This window comes from Panulirus ornatus, chromosome 59, assembly GCF_036320965.1.
Source record: "Panulirus ornatus isolate Po-2019 chromosome 59, ASM3632096v1, whole genome shotgun sequence".
Taxonomy (NCBI): Eukaryota; Metazoa; Arthropoda; class Malacostraca; order Decapoda; family Palinuridae; genus Panulirus; species Panulirus ornatus.
The window spans coordinates 3,604,456-3,619,985 of NC_092282.1; the positions used below are offsets into that span (position 1 = coordinate 3,604,456).

The 15,530-nt window shown below is 44.9% G+C and overlaps 2 protein-coding genes across 2 annotated transcripts; both read left to right on the forward strand.

Annotated features, from left to right (window-relative positions):
• Positions 1-1,313: 1,313 nt before the first annotated feature.
• Positions 1,314-4,589, forward strand: LOC139767081 (P-selectin-like). The gene is made up of 4 exons (XM_071696052.1): positions 1,314-1,483; positions 2,213-2,413; positions 3,008-3,104; positions 3,835-4,589. The coding sequence occupies exons 1-4, from the start codon at positions 1,423-1,425 to the stop codon at positions 3,983-3,985; spliced, it is 510 nt and encodes a 169-aa protein (XP_071552153.1). The 5' UTR covers positions 1,314-1,422; the 3' UTR covers positions 3,986-4,589.
• Positions 4,590-7,805: 3,216 nt separating this feature from the next.
• Positions 7,806-14,365, forward strand: LOC139767103 (U-scoloptoxin(01)-Cw1a-like). The gene is made up of 5 exons (XM_071696088.1): positions 7,806-7,945; positions 9,164-12,310; positions 12,711-12,912; positions 13,107-13,200; positions 13,670-14,365. Exon 2 carries the CDS (start codon positions 9,177-9,179, stop codon positions 9,564-9,566), a length of 390 nt encoding a protein of 129 aa, XP_071552189.1. The 5' UTR covers positions 7,806-7,945; positions 9,164-9,176; the 3' UTR covers positions 9,567-12,310; positions 12,711-12,912; positions 13,107-13,200; positions 13,670-14,365.
• The last annotated feature ends 1,165 nt before the right edge of the window (positions 14,366-15,530 follow it).

Sequence of the window (15,530 nt, forward strand, 5' to 3'; positions counted from 1 at the left end):
TATAGCGGATATGGTCATGGAAATGACACAAAACCCAACAATTTCTGCGGTGAAATGAACTGGAAGATAGGATTCAATAGCCAGGAACCAGGACAAAGTGGTGAAAAGTTCTGCTAAATATACTCTGAAGGTGTTGTTACTTTAGGGCGTTATCTCTGGCCTCAAATACAGAGGTAAGGTAAAGAAAGAGGGAGGACTGGTTTAATAAAAGCAAAACTAACAATGGAACTTCCATATGTGCTGTGACGAAGGTGAAGGCAGCACCCTAATGAACCAGAAATAATGAGGTATAAGAGAGCAGGGAACGAGTGTAGCAGGCCACAGGTCATCACAACCAAGGGTTGTACCTCTCGTCGTCAAGGACTGTACCTCTCGTGTTCGAGGATCGTTAGAAAAAATACCGAAGACCTATTTCCCTAAGCATGCCAGATGCTCATATCACACGAATACACTCGAACACACAAGGGAGAGGCCAGTAAGGTAACAGCCTCCGACTCTGTACATAGATGAAGTAATGATACACCAAACTGGCATACAACACCCCCGAGGAAAGCAATTTGTTCGAGCAAAACCTGAAGGATTACGTTGGTGTGGAGACCTCATCAGCCTGACCATCCTCTTCTTGGAACTTGGTGGTAACCAGATTGGCAGAAAGTTTTCCTAGTGTCTCCTCAAGCTTTGGCCCGGGAGCTCCAGCTTCGTAGGGGAAAAAAAAAAAAAAGATTTCTTTCCACGGCTCTCTAAAACAAGTTATTGACGTGGTCAACACACCTTCAAATATATTCTACGTCTCAGTCTTGCCTTCTGAGTTAATCAAAGTTTGTTTGAAAAGTCTTTAGTGAGCAGAGTGACTGAGCCAAGACAATCATACGTGTATTCATTTGTATTGAAACATGGTTAATTGACGGACACCCATGAGGGCAAAACCGGCTAGGATCAGTACCCTGCTGCAATCCACCAATATCTGAAGAATTGCAACCTTCGGATACCCTGTCCTAAGAGCGGTTTCCTCAGGTTCTCTCCTCTTGGTCCAGCCAAAGGGTACAAGAGCAAGGTGACTCCACCCGTTTTCTTTTTTACCGCAAGACCTCGTCCCCGTTACAGTGAACTTGACTTGTTTCTCCCGTCGTGCAAAAGACAGATAAAACCAAGTACGTGTATAGCGCATGACACTCTCCGCACTGGTAACATAACGGGCATTGTAAGGCGAGAAGTATCATTTTGAGAGGACGTGTGAAAATCTGTTATTGACGGTCATTATACACGAACAAAGAAAATTACAAAAAAAAAAAAGAAGAAATCTCTCGGGTATATATAGAGCTGGCTGAGGCGTTTCGCTCTTACACTCAGGTCTGTGGTCGCCTCCTGCCCACAGCGTCACCTGCTCCTCGACCTCCTGGACTGAAGCAGCAAGCGGTCAAGATGTCTTCTCTCCGCACATTGTTGCTCCTGGGCGCGGTACTACCCGCCGTTCTCTCTCAGTGTAAGTCAGTCCGTTGACTCCATTACGGCGCCGGAAGGTCGCCAGATGGTTGTTGACCTTGCAGCACCGGTTGCCATCGTGGTAAGGTCAGATGGTATCTGTTCTGCCCCACGTTTACCCTGCATAACCTTAGTTCCCACACACAGGTAGGTAAGTATGGAACTCGAGTGTCATTTGGTGTGTAGAAGACAATCAGCATTTCTTCACTACAATATATACAATATATACATATATATATATTTTTTCCTTTGTTTTTCCTTTCAGTTACAATATCACTCTCTTTTGACAATTCAAATTTAGATAAACAAACCCGAGTAATTCAACTGACCCCTATCGGCGCTTTAAACGGCCAGAACTACCACCACGCCCACTCCCACACCGAGCTGTAAACAGTGCCAAACCTTACCATCACACACACTGGATAACGCTGCATTTTTACTCGTCTGAGGATACACAAACAAACATAGGGACACACACGCACAGGAAAAAAAATATCACAAACATTATCTCTGGAGCGATGGCAAAACTACCTGAGCCATAACAACCTTAAACCGCTACCATCCAGGCTTCAAAAGCCATCACAAACTAACATTACCCCCCACCACCACCACCACCACCAGCACAAACCCTAACATTTCTTGTATTGTAAGTAGTTGAGAGCCAGGGGGGTAGGGGGGGACACACACCCCACAACAACTTGTCAACAACTCCTCTATCCCCGACCCGCAGACTGCGGCGCATCCTTCAAGCCTGTGCTTGGGACCTGGTGTTTCCACTTGGGGATCTCTGACCCAGTCGTCGGTCCCGGGGCTCCCCAGACGTGGCCAGTCTCTCGCGCGGAATGCCAGAAGCTGAACGCGGACCTGGTCGTGATCGACTCCCTCGAAAAGATGGAGGCCGTCGCATACTACCTGTCTCAGGAGAGCAACGGTACGTGGTGTGAGTATGAGAGAGAGAGAGAGAGAGAGAGAGAGAGAGAGAGAGAGAGAGAGAGAGAGAGAGAGAGAGAGAGAGAGAGAGAGAGAGAGAGAGAGAGATTGGAACAGCTGTTGGTCATCTATCTCTAAAATCCATCCTTGGGTTATGAGACGAGTCTGAATCAGGATTTCTTTATTTGAGATGATCAGGACTGAAAATACGATTCAACTCACAAAGAGACCGTGAAGAAAATCTTACATTTACACACACTTCCATGTTTACTTTAGTCACTTGAGCTTCCCTTCCACACACATACACACACACACACTCACACCCACACATTAAGAGGGGACAGAGATTAAAACACATAACGAAAATTGTGGGATGGTACGTAATGACAAATCCTCTTACAGAGAGAACAGATAACAAACAGACTGGAATAATGTTGTATGTGTGCGTGAGGGAACCTAAATCAACTTCAGAGCAAGACGAAAACAGTATTTGTATCTACGGTGTCTGCTCTCCGAAGACACCAATAAGTTATTAGTGATCGAACGTACACACCTTAACAGCACTGTTACTGATTATTGCCTCACGTGTCTGCAGCAGTGTCAGGCTACGTGTACTGGGTGGGTGGACAACGCTCGGCAAGTGGCGACTGGACGTGGGTCAACTCCAAAAACATCGACCTCAAATCACACATGTGAGTAAAACGCTGGAAAGTTTCCCCTTCTGCTCCCTTGCTGTGGTTATCTCCCACACCCCAGTTCCCCCTGTGTTTAATGGTCTACCTCATCAACATATCTACTTCCAGTAACCTATTTTCTTCGTGTGCTTTCCGAGTGTGGCTCTGCATGGGTTATGTTTTCTTGTTACTGCGCTCCTCCTTGGGCCATGTCTCCTCCTCTCCCTTTACACATCAATTCATCTCACTTTTTTTCTGCTTTATTTTCGCGAATATCTTTTTCTTCTTCTTCTTCTTCGTCCTCATTTTAGATCCATCTCTGATCGTCTTCCACATCTTCCTCATTCTTTGTCTCCTTTCTAATCTTCGCCAGTCTTCATTTTCTTATCTTTTATCTATGTTTCTTTTTTCCTACCATTATCTCTTCATCTTCATCACCTTCAACATGACCACTGTCACATCATCATTTGCCCTTTCTTTACTCGCTCATCTTTCTTCTTTATACGATCCTCTCTATCTCCTCTTGTTTCCTCTTAAAATGCATGAGCATCTTCTTTATAATTACCACCACTGTTTCTCTTTCCTCTTGTTTATCATCTCCGTCTGCTTCTCATATTATATATATATTCTTCCATTTCCGTACTCCTTATTTGTTAATATTATCATCTGCTAATAATGTAATCGTGTTTCCCACCTTTATATTACATCACTGTACCACATCATAATCTCGTCTCCTGTAATGACTCAGATGGTTGCCCAACGAGCCCAGGGACGGCAGCGGAATTCGATACACAAGGATAGTGCCGGCTGACCAAACCCACAACAGACACTACGTGAGCACCGGTAAGGCGACCAGCGTATCGCCCGGCTACATCTGTGAGCAGAGTCCGGCATCCTAGATCGAGTTGGGGAGGGATGGTGGGCCTGGAAGGAAAGGGGGACGACGATGATGATGATGATGATGACGATGATGATGACGTGCCCGTTGTTAGTGTGGGAGAGACTGGACACCTGGGAGAGAAATGATGTTATCAAAATAATAAACCTCATCAAGCAGATGCTTCCAGCAGGTGGGAGTGGATGCATGTGATGATGGTGGGGAGGTCGCCTCACAACATGCCTGAGAGCTCTTACGTGACGTCTCTCACCAAAGGGGAAACGAGAGACATATGTGAGCCATCGTCATTCAAGGGTGATGGGAAAACACTGGAAGGTCAACATGGGAAGAGACAGTAGAGGAGAGATCATCTAATTCACGGGAGACAAGAGACCAGTCTCTCTCCAGCACAACCTTACAAGGGCGAGACCTCTCTAACAGTCTCTGACCATGATCAGATACGAGATAATTCAAGCATACGCATCACACTAGCGAATCAGATGAGACATGACCAGCTAAACATAACTTTTCTTTTTCAAACACTGTTGTTCAATTGTATGTGAGATGTTCAATGTAAAAAAAGAAAAAAAATGTTATTTAATAAAGATAACAGCATCTAAATTGAATGTATGTCTTATTTTGCTGATGTACGTTCCTCTAGTTCATAAGACATTGATATTCTGTCCACATCGTGTGTGTGTGTGTGTGTGTGTGTGTGTGTGTGTGTGTGGGGAGTGGAGGTCAACAGGCCGTCTCAACTGCTGTCCCTCCGCTCCGGGCTGCAAGTCCTGTCTGTCCTCCCATGACCGTGGGTTAGAGCAATACGTCAGAGGAAGTGGGCGTGTCAACGCCAAGCTCAATTCGAGGCGGTAGGTGAGGCTGAGAGACGGGTGAGGAGGAGGCTGGGCACACGAGGACATGTCTGTATGGGGGGTTGGTGGTGCATGGGACAGGGGTGGGGGGAGGGTAGGGGAAGGAAGAGAAGGGAGGGAAGTCATGTAAAACAAAGTAGGGGAAGGAAGGGGGGGGGGGGGGGTAGATCATGCAGGGGAGGGGCATGTGACATGAAGGGAAAAAGAAACGAGTCATGCACAGGTGAGCCTAACGTCATGAAGGTCATGCAGCGAACAGCTATACGATAAACAAAAACGAAACGCGGTCTGACGAGTATCAATAATCTACAGTGAACTCACACTAGAAAGAAAACGGCAACAACCACTGAGAATCCACTTCCACCTACACGACTTCAGACATATTTGATATTAACGTTTTGATTAAGGAGGAGGAGGAGGAGGAGGAGGAGGAGGAGGAGGAGGGGGAAGGGGAGGAGGAGGGGGAAGGGGAGGAGGAGGAGGAGGAGGAGGAGGAGGAGGGGAAGGGGAGGAGGAGGAGGAGGAGGAGGAGGAGCGGTAGTATGGACAATTTGAACGTTGCTACGTATCTACAACTTCCTGTCAGCAACAGTGACGTACAGTCATGGTCAAACTTCCGGGCCAGATCTCCGTAGTAGCCTGGAACTCCTAGTGTGGAACTGTGGGTTTGTGAATCAGTGAGTTGTCCATACTTCTCTCTTCTTTCTTTTTCTTTTTTCTCGTTTTTGCTTTCGAATGTTTCCATTCGTCATTGAGTTCTACTTCTACCTTCTCTTTCTTCCTCCCCATTTCATTGTTGGCATCTTGCAACGCCTTCTCTGCTTTCGTCTGTCTCCTTTTCTTCTTTTCCATCCTCTGTCATCAACCTGATGACTTCCTTTTCTAATAAAAGGCTCGTTCTTCCCTTACAGCCAGAGTCTGATCAGATATTACAAGACTTTGTGAAGAGTGCACCGAAGGAGGTGGTGAGTGGATGCCAGTGGAGAGAGAGAGAGAGAGAGAGAGAGAGAGAGAGAGAGAGAGAGAGAGAGAGAGAGAGAGAGAGAGAGAGAGAGAGAGAGAGAGAGAGTGTGTGTGTGTGTGTGTCAACAGACGTCAGAGGTCGAGGGAAATAAACAGGTTCTGCGGAGATGCAGGACAGCACAGGAGCCAACCCACTATATGAAATATATATATATATATATATATATATATATATATATATATATATATATATATATATATATATATATATATATATATATATATATATAAAGCAAGAAATGACTACACTCAGGATAAAGAGGGAAGACCACAGTTATAAAACATGGAAAAAGCAGACAATATGATCGGAATTTGTTGTGCATATTCATGAGAAGCAAACAGACTGGAAAGGAACAGATATCAACAACTCAGAACTCAAGAGGGGACGGTTGTTGTTGAATAACAAGACAAACGTTGAAGATCTGGTCAATTTCGTGTATGATTTAGACGCATCTGCAACACACATTGCATTTACCATTTCTTGTTTCACTCCCTGCCCACCGTCTACTGTAGGAGTGTGCGGAAGCGCTAAACAAGAGTCAGTCAGTACTCGTTGGTTGGAGCAGAACTGCCGGATTGACGACGAAAACCATCTCCGCGATCACGATGTTCACAGACGGTGGTCGAGGTTATGACGGTGCAGCTAGACGCCCACAGGTCAGTGTGTCATCATCATCATCATCGTGGTGCCTTCTCAACAACAACAACAACAACAACAACCCTCGCCCACTCAACGGCAACACCACCTCCAGTTCGTGATGGCATTACTGTTCGTCCCCGAAAAAAAAACAAAAAAAACACTGGCACGCGTCCAACGCGATTTCGGAAAACCTTTATGGTCGCCACGTCGATGATAATGACGAAGATGACAGTCATGACCACAGTGAAGGTGATGATGGCAGTGACGGTGGCGCTACGGTGTGAAGATAGGACAACTGTAACGATATAATAGCGGTGGTTATGGGAATGATGATGGCAGACAATAGTGGTGGAAAATCGAAATAAAATAAAAAGTCCCAGGATGATTTTAGCGACTGGTAACTCACCCTCTGCCAAGGATGATCTCGCCAGGCATCACCACACTGGCTGCAAACAGGACCTCCTCACGCCTCCCCTACGTTGCTTTGGCACCTGTTCCTATTCCATTTTTAAGCAACTTGGATCTCAAGGCTAAACTACCGCCGTGGAAATTTCGCCCAGGGTCTGATGTCACGTGAGCCATCGATGCGTTGACAGAAATCAAGGTAGAAAATTAAACAAAATATAATTGGTGGTCTCAAATGGTAGCCAAGGGCCACAAGGCATGAGCCACATCATGGAGTGCGGGAGGACGCTGCATAACTAAACCTCATCTGCATACAGTAAGTCTCGCGGTGGTTTAACTCGGGTTTTATTGTACGTGGTTGAGAACACGCTCTCCCTTCGACCTCTGGCCACTCTGGGTTTGATTTTCTTTCTCTTTCCCCTCTCTTACTTGAGGTCGTCAGGCCAGGTCATGACACTCTGTCCTCATTGCACATCTGACCCCTTCGACCTTAGTTAAAAAAAAAAAATAAGAAAAACACTGTCCTTTACACGACTCGTCTTCAAGTAAGATAAATTGCCAGAAATTGTCCTCTGGAGTGTTCTACATTGCTGCTGGAGGACAGAATATGATGCTACTACTACTACTACTTCTATTACAACAACAACAACCAATAATAATAATAATAATAATAATAATAATAATGATAATGATAATAATAATAATAATAATAATAATAATAATAATAATGATAATAATAATAATAGAGTCTTATATTTAATTTATGAACTAAATAAAAACATGAAAATTCTCTCTATTTCTCTCTCTCACTCACTGGTGGTGGTGACCCGTCCCGTGACCAGATCTTGGACGCCGTGTGTGACTACTGAAGGAGACGGACCTTGAAGCAACGGGATCTCTTCACCCAGCAAGCATGTATCTGAGAGCCATGTTAATACCACCTTCACCCGGCGGACATCCTCGACATAGATGACCGGAGGAGTATATATATAAGACGGTGCGGCCTCGCACAGGACAACATTCGGTCATCTTCGCCCAACAGGTAAGCAGCTGTCTCTTTGTCATCCTGTCTCTCACACAGGACAACTGTCTCGATGGGAGGATTGTGTAATATCGTGTGTCACAGATGATTACGTGAATAAGACAAAGCATTGTTTCCAAAGACAGTTTTGTAATCTATGACTAAACTGTGGCAAATTGAGTCATCTTTTCATCTATCTGTTTGATGTATGACAGTGTTTGTATTGTTTTGGAGTTAAAAAAAAAAAGGGTGCAAATCTCTCGTTGTTTGTCTCAGTAGTTGTGATAATAGTGATGTCTTCTAAGCCTTCATGTGTGGCATCGCTTGTATGTGTTGGTTGTAGTGGGTAACAAGCGATGGGGTAAGTGAGGGCAAGTGATGGGGTAAATGGAGGTAAGTGGTGGGGTAGGTTACCTGAATGTATGATGAACATGATAATGATAATAATAAAATAATAATAGTAAAATAATAATAATAATAATAATAATAATAATAATAATAATAATAATAATGATAATAATATTAATAATAGTGATAATGATAAAAACATTGATAATAATATTAATAATAATCATTATTTCATATTCCCTGTTTGAGCTCCTTTACCTCCACCACTTTTGACTCGCAGATCCTCTTCAGCCGGTCTCCCTTCACCTGTCCTCTCCATATGAGTGAACCATAGCCACGCGCTTTGGTCGACCCTTTAGGCATCAGATTGTGCTAATTTCCCACACCCCTTCTCTCTCGTCCACTTGTTCCTAACACGATCAACCAGCCTCACGTCACATCACAGTCCTCGGGCAATCACGTTCCAGCATATCCACACTTTTCCCATTTCTTTGGCATTCCAGGCCCAGGACTCACGCCCACACGACACCGTCGGGGGAACTACTGCATCTTCAGACGTGCCCATCGTTGGCCCCCTCCAACACTGACCATCTTTTTTTCTTTTTCGTCTTTTTTTTCGCCACACTCTCCTTCATACCTCCAGGAGCCTAAGCCCCTTTTTCCTCCACCCTTTTTCAGAAGTGTTCTTTGTTTGGGCGTGTGTTAGTGTTGTAGGAGAAGCGTCATTATTGTTATATAACGATGTTATTAGTGCCGTACGCCGGTGTTGTCAGTTCTACATACTGGTGTTATTTCTTGTGTATAACGGAGTCATCCAGTGTCCATCAAGATTGAGGTAGGTAACACATGCCATGATAACATGACTGATGACTGTACCGTGTCCTCTTGCAGCGTCCTGGTCACCATGCAGCGCCTGGTCGCCCTCCTCCTCACCGTGGCCGCTGTGGCCTTGGCCCAATTCGCCTGGGAGCTCCCAGTCGACTACGAGAACACGCTGACGAACCCCCTCGTCACCTCCTTCACCTGCGAGGGACGCAACTACGGCTACTACGCCGACGTGGACAACAACTGTGAGGTGTACCACATCTGCCTACCAGTCGTCGACGAATACGGGGGCGTCCTTCGAACCGCCCAGTACTCCTTTATGTGCAACAACTTCACTATCTTCAGCCAGAGATCCCTGACATGCGACACCCGTTACGACGCGTACCCGTGCGAGGACGCCCCGTCGTTGTACGACATCAGCAACGCCGGGTTCGGCGAGGTTTATGAACCAGAAACTGCAGAATCCTAAGTGAGGACCTTCCTGTGCCCCTCGCTCCTGATTCCTTCCCTGCCTCCCTCTCTCTCTTTTGCCCGAACTTCTGCTCACGGAAACCCAACCTCCCCACAAAAAAACAAACAAACAAACAAACAAACGCTGAACTGGTTGCACCACATCTAGTGCCCTCCCACCCCCTCACATCTAGATGATCTAGGATAACGACCCCACAGCAGTTGATCTGCCTATCACACACTAGAATAAAAAAAATCTCACCCTCATGATGGTCTCCTCATTACTAGACATTAATCCTGTGAGGGTTGTAGAGTCAGTCAGGTCTTGTGCCCGACGCGTAATAAGATAGCCACAGCCACTCATCATCTGAGTGGATCGTATCCTTAACAGGAGACCCTCATCTGATGTTACTGACTGACTACAACAGGTCTTTTCCAGGGGGGGGTCGGGTCTTGCTGTACCACTTCTTTGACTTGCTTATGTTCCTCTACATCTGGAACTGTTCGTACTGTAGACTGCGTCTCTACCCGCTGCTCTGCATGTCTTCCAGTGACGCTATCCTGTGCACGCCATCGCGATGAAGGTTTTACGACATAGGACTGGAAGCTAAAAGTACTATACCTGTGAGTTTCCTATCCCTGGAAGTCGTTGGTACAGAAAAATAATCTCATTACTCTTGGCCAAAAAGGAATGTAATATCATCTTTCTCAGTATTTAAGGTAACAGAATATGGTTGACAAGGGAGGATGAGAAACGAAAAAGTAAAAACTTGTTATGGAAAAGGTGAAGAATACCAAAGGTAAAGGTTATTCAAAAATGAATCAGGTGTGGACTGGAAAAGTGAAGGATAGAAAGAGCAAGAAGCAGTTGTAACATTTAGTATGACAAGAAAGTGGACTGCGGTTTCAAGTGAGACAGGCTGAATGTTGAAGACTGATTGGCACACGAACATCGGTTGAATCTGAGGCTGAATTACGGACGAGAAACAGTTGAAGAAATGAACTATACTTTTCTGTCTGATTTTACAAACAGGGAAATAAAACCTCTGGAGATGGACGGTAATCTCAAATGACCAAAGGTCGAATAAAACTGTTTTTGCCGATGAGGGTGTTGTTAAAATGTGGAATCATACAAAGACAAAAAATGGATGGGGCTTAACAAAAAAGAAGAAAAAAAAGAGGATCAGACGGCCTAGCCACAAGAAGAGCGAAGGGACGGATGTGTGACAGAGTTTGTTAAATTCACAAGGGGAGAAAAAAAAAACGGAAAAAAACTGTATGAATTGTCTCGTGTGCATTTAAATCGTCGAATGTTAAGCAGCTGGGGATTTAGGAGTGGATGATCGTGCTCTATCAACCTAACACATTTCTATGAAAGACAGGCCAAAATAATGTAGAGATAGATAGATAGATAGAGAGAGAGAGAGAGAGAGAGAGAGAGAGAGAGAGAGAGAGAGAGAGAGAGAGAGAGAGAGAGAGAATGTGGTCACGATCATCGTCCGCTGTGTAATTATGTAAAGGTCCCGCCCGGCGTGTCTTACCGGTTCGTCCGTCTCGGGGTCCTCCTTCCTTCGAGCAACTTGCACCTGAGAGCAACGTCCCTCTGGAAAACCGGGTTTCCTCTTCCTTTTTCTTCCCCTCCTCCTGGAGGTGTCTACGTCTTACCGTAGCTTCCACGAGTCCAGAAACTTAGGTGCGGTCCTCTGTTCTCCTCCCGGACACGACCAAAATGTATCACTCGTTCTTGCGTTGGGGCACTGAATAAGATGCTGAAAACATGAATGCTGAACGATATCAATGACAACACTCACAACAAAGGTTCTTCGTCACGGGCAAATTACTTTACCGTTTCTGGTATCAACCAGGAAAATACATCGGCAAAGGAACAATGGGAAAAACTAGCTGAATTGGATCATATATTCCAGCAACACGACGGCTCTGGTGCCAGGAAGATGTCTGTCACTAGACCCAGTTAAATTCAGTGGAGCTGGTACGGTCGCTCATGGTTTACCCAGAGTATGAGAGACCGGTCAGGAACGAGGCACCACCCATGTACATCCTGGAGACAAATGGAAACCAGTGGCATCTGTACCTTCGTCTGCCTTTCCCTCAGGATCGCGGGTCCTGCAGACGGTGGAGGAGGACCTCGTACTCAAACAGGACCTGAGGGTGTGGTAATGGCGAGGCGTCGGGCGAATCAGTCTCCTGCCTCCCTTAGTAACAGCCGGCGAGGAAGCATTCTGGGTGTGGTTATTACGACAGGTTTACCTCCAGAGTTCAGGAGTGTGTGTGTGTGTGTGTGTCTGGTCCCGGGTAGGAGGGAGGAGGTAAGTTGGTCCACTCGGGAAACTTCTTTATGTTTTCGTTTCTAATCATAATACTGACTTCACTTGGAAATAACTTTTCTTAGCTGACAAATTACATTATATATATATATATATATATATATATATATATATATATATATATATATATATATATATATATACACCATACAAAAGAAATCATGTAACGTATATTCACGGGAGAGCAACATTATTCCGAGTAACGCCCTGATGACGTTAGTCAGGAAAAAACATATCTGGGACTATAAAAGGGCGCGGCGGCGGCTGGCCATCTCACTACTCAGCTCTGAGTCGACACCAGCTGCTCAGCTCTGCTTGGCGAGAGGTTGACGTCGTCCAAAACGCGTGGTTAAGATGAAGTCTCTCTTTGCACTGCTTATGGTAGTGGGAGTGGCTCTGCCTGGGGCTCAAGGTCAAGGTCAGTATATATATATATATATATATATATATATATATATATATTACTTGTGAATATGGTGTGAAGGCTTGGAGCCCCTCTGTAATGATACTGACAGGTTGATGTTGAAATATGAGTTCTCACGTTTGTGACACCGTAAACCTTCAACTTGATCATCATGACAACTGATGAAAATTCATTGGTCGCCTTCCATGCGACTGGAAAGACGACAGAGAAATCTATCTTTATTTTCTTGTTTCATATGGCAACGCAAACACCCAGTTTATGAACTGACTTGAGACTGCAATATTCATATGAAGTACACACCGGTGTCACGGAAGTCTTGCTCTTGAATCACATCAGACGGTAATGCCAACGAAGGAATACTCACCGATTCCTTCTCTCTCTCTCTCCTCAAAAGGCTGCAAGGATGGCTTCGTGGGGCTCAGTGGCAAGTGTCTGACGGTTGAGATAGCAGGCAGGTCCCATTTTCTCCGGCAAGTTCCCCATCCCGTGGAAGGAGGCGAGGGAGAGGTGCCAAGCCCTGGGCGCTGACCTCATCGTCCTGGAAGATCCAGACTTGCTGATCCACCTCACGGACTACATCCACAAGGCCGTCTCATGTGCGTACCTCCAGCGTCCTGCGGTAGTCTACCCTCCTCGTGATGACCTATCTATCACTACCGAGCTTATCATTACTATTATCAATCGTTGTCATTACTATCATCACTATAACTGTTCTCATGATCATCATTATGATCATCACTAATCATCATCATCATAACTATTCTCATGAGGTTCATTTTCCTACTTGCAGCCACGGGAGGATACTACTACTGGGTGGGAGGTCGCACGGTCAACGGGGAGTGGCGATGGGTCAACGACCACCGAATAAACTTGAATTCTAACACGTAAGACAATGCCTGAGCCATCCGTTGGTGCTCTACCTCAAGTTAATTCCTGTAGACTAACTACCTTATTCCACCTATTGGCTCTTCCTAATGTGTCTTCTCAGAATCACTCCTTTAAGATAAATGGATCCATTTTCTTTGTATGATTTTAGTTATGAAAGATAAACTCACTCGGTCCTCTTGGTGTCTCCGTGCCTCGGGTATGGCTGTAAGAAATTATGTATCTTGTCCTCTACACTGTCATTAAGATGACAGGTATAAGAGGTCTTCATTACTTGTCTTCCCAGTGTGATTTCCATCATTCATGTAAGAAACCCTCATCTTCACGTTCCTATAAGTCTTTCCAGGTCGTCGTACGTGTTTACTGATTTGCTTTCCAAGAAAGACGATGTCTCGTGCCGTGCCTTGTATACCTCTGAATCATGGAATGAACCGCTGCTGTGACTGACCACTCCTCGTGTCCTTACAGGTGGGTGCCCTCCCATCCCAAGGTAACCCAAGAGGAAGCCTTCCTTGTTCTGGTACCAGCCGACGGTACTCACGGTCGTCTCTACCTCAACCAAGGGACGGAAACCAGCCAGGCTCCCGCCTTCATCTGTGAGCACCTCTGAACATCCCTCACCTCCCCCTCCCCTTGAAGCAAGCGGTGGAGAGAGGGAGCGGTGACTGTGGTGGATGGAGAAGTTGGTGGTGATGAGGTGGACTTGAGATGTTCACGCTAGAATGATGCAGTTGGTTGCTTGGAGATAGTCTGTGATGAAATGGCGGGTCGAGAGGTGATCAGTGATGAAAGACGTCCAGCAACAACACTTGTGATGGCATCAGCGTGCCGTACCATCCTACAGACGATGGGTGTTATGGTGATTCTAGCACGAAGAATGACACTGATTCTTTACAGCATCGACCCAGCGATGTCGCACACACGGCATCAAAAATACATCTACATCAGACTAGGAGATTGCCATTTGACAATGATTTTTTTTGTAAAATAAGTCATATATATATATATATATATATATATATATATATATATATATATATATATATATATATATATATATATATATATATATATTCTGCTCATATTATTTGTCTAAGATATACTGATAGGCATGATAAATGATGTATCGTGGAAGAAATAAGAATAAATATAAATCAATAAAAACATTAACAAGTATTTTACTCTCCCGTGTGGGGGTCAGACATTCATCAAAACCAAAGATTAGAGTCCTGAGTAATCTCAGTTCTGGGAAACAAGACTTTTAGTCTCGAACAAGACGAGAATGTTGTCTTATGGTTCTCGCGGTATGATCCTGCCTTGGGAAGATCGTCCATCTCGTCTGGTCCGCCAGGGGACACGGTTCGCGTGGTGTAGCACTGTCTTCCCAACGTGGCATGACTGAGGAGCAGGTGTGTTCCCCCCCGGGGATCACACTGCATGGTGGTGGGGAGAAGGGTGGAGCGCACAGGGGTCAGCAAGGTCCAGGCAAGAGATGTGGAGCGACGAGTGCAGGACTCTCTCCCTCCCGCCGTACAGCTGGAAAAGGTTCAATACACTGACCGTATTTACACCTGTGTAAGAAACAGCACATAAGGCCTGTACTTACAAACTGGATATATATATATATATATATATATATATATATATATATATATATATATATATATATATATATATATATATATATATTCTTTCTTTTCTTTTAAACTATTCGCCATTTCCCGCGTTAGCGAGGTAGCGTTAAGAACAGAGGACTGGGCCTTTGTGGAATATCCTCACCTGGGCCCCCTCTGTTCCTTCTTTTGGAAAATTAAAAAAAAAAAAAAAAACGAGAGGGGAGGATTTCCAGCCTCCTGCTCCCTCCCCTTTTAGTCGCCTTCTACGACACGCATGGAATACGTGGGAAGTATTCTTAATCCCCTATCCCCAGGGATTATATATATATATATATATATATATATATATATATATATATATATATATATATATATATATATATATATATATATATATATATATATATACTGCAGCACGCCGGTAAATCTTTTGAAAATTAAGATCTGGTGCCAGACGTGGACCATCAGAGTATGATCAAAGGTCGGGCCGTCACAAGGAAGGAGTCGTCCACTCGTTCTCAAAGGGATGGTGTTAAGCTGCATCAACCATGGCTGCGGGTTCCCGTAGACCTCTGTCGTACGCTTGAGGTTCCTACCTGAAGTCAAGTTCATTGTTTGCTTCACTGTTTCAAGGATAAGACGGTCGGATACAGGAGGAAATTACGGATAACACTGGAGGTAAACAGGACACCTCCCGGATCCGAACGACAGAT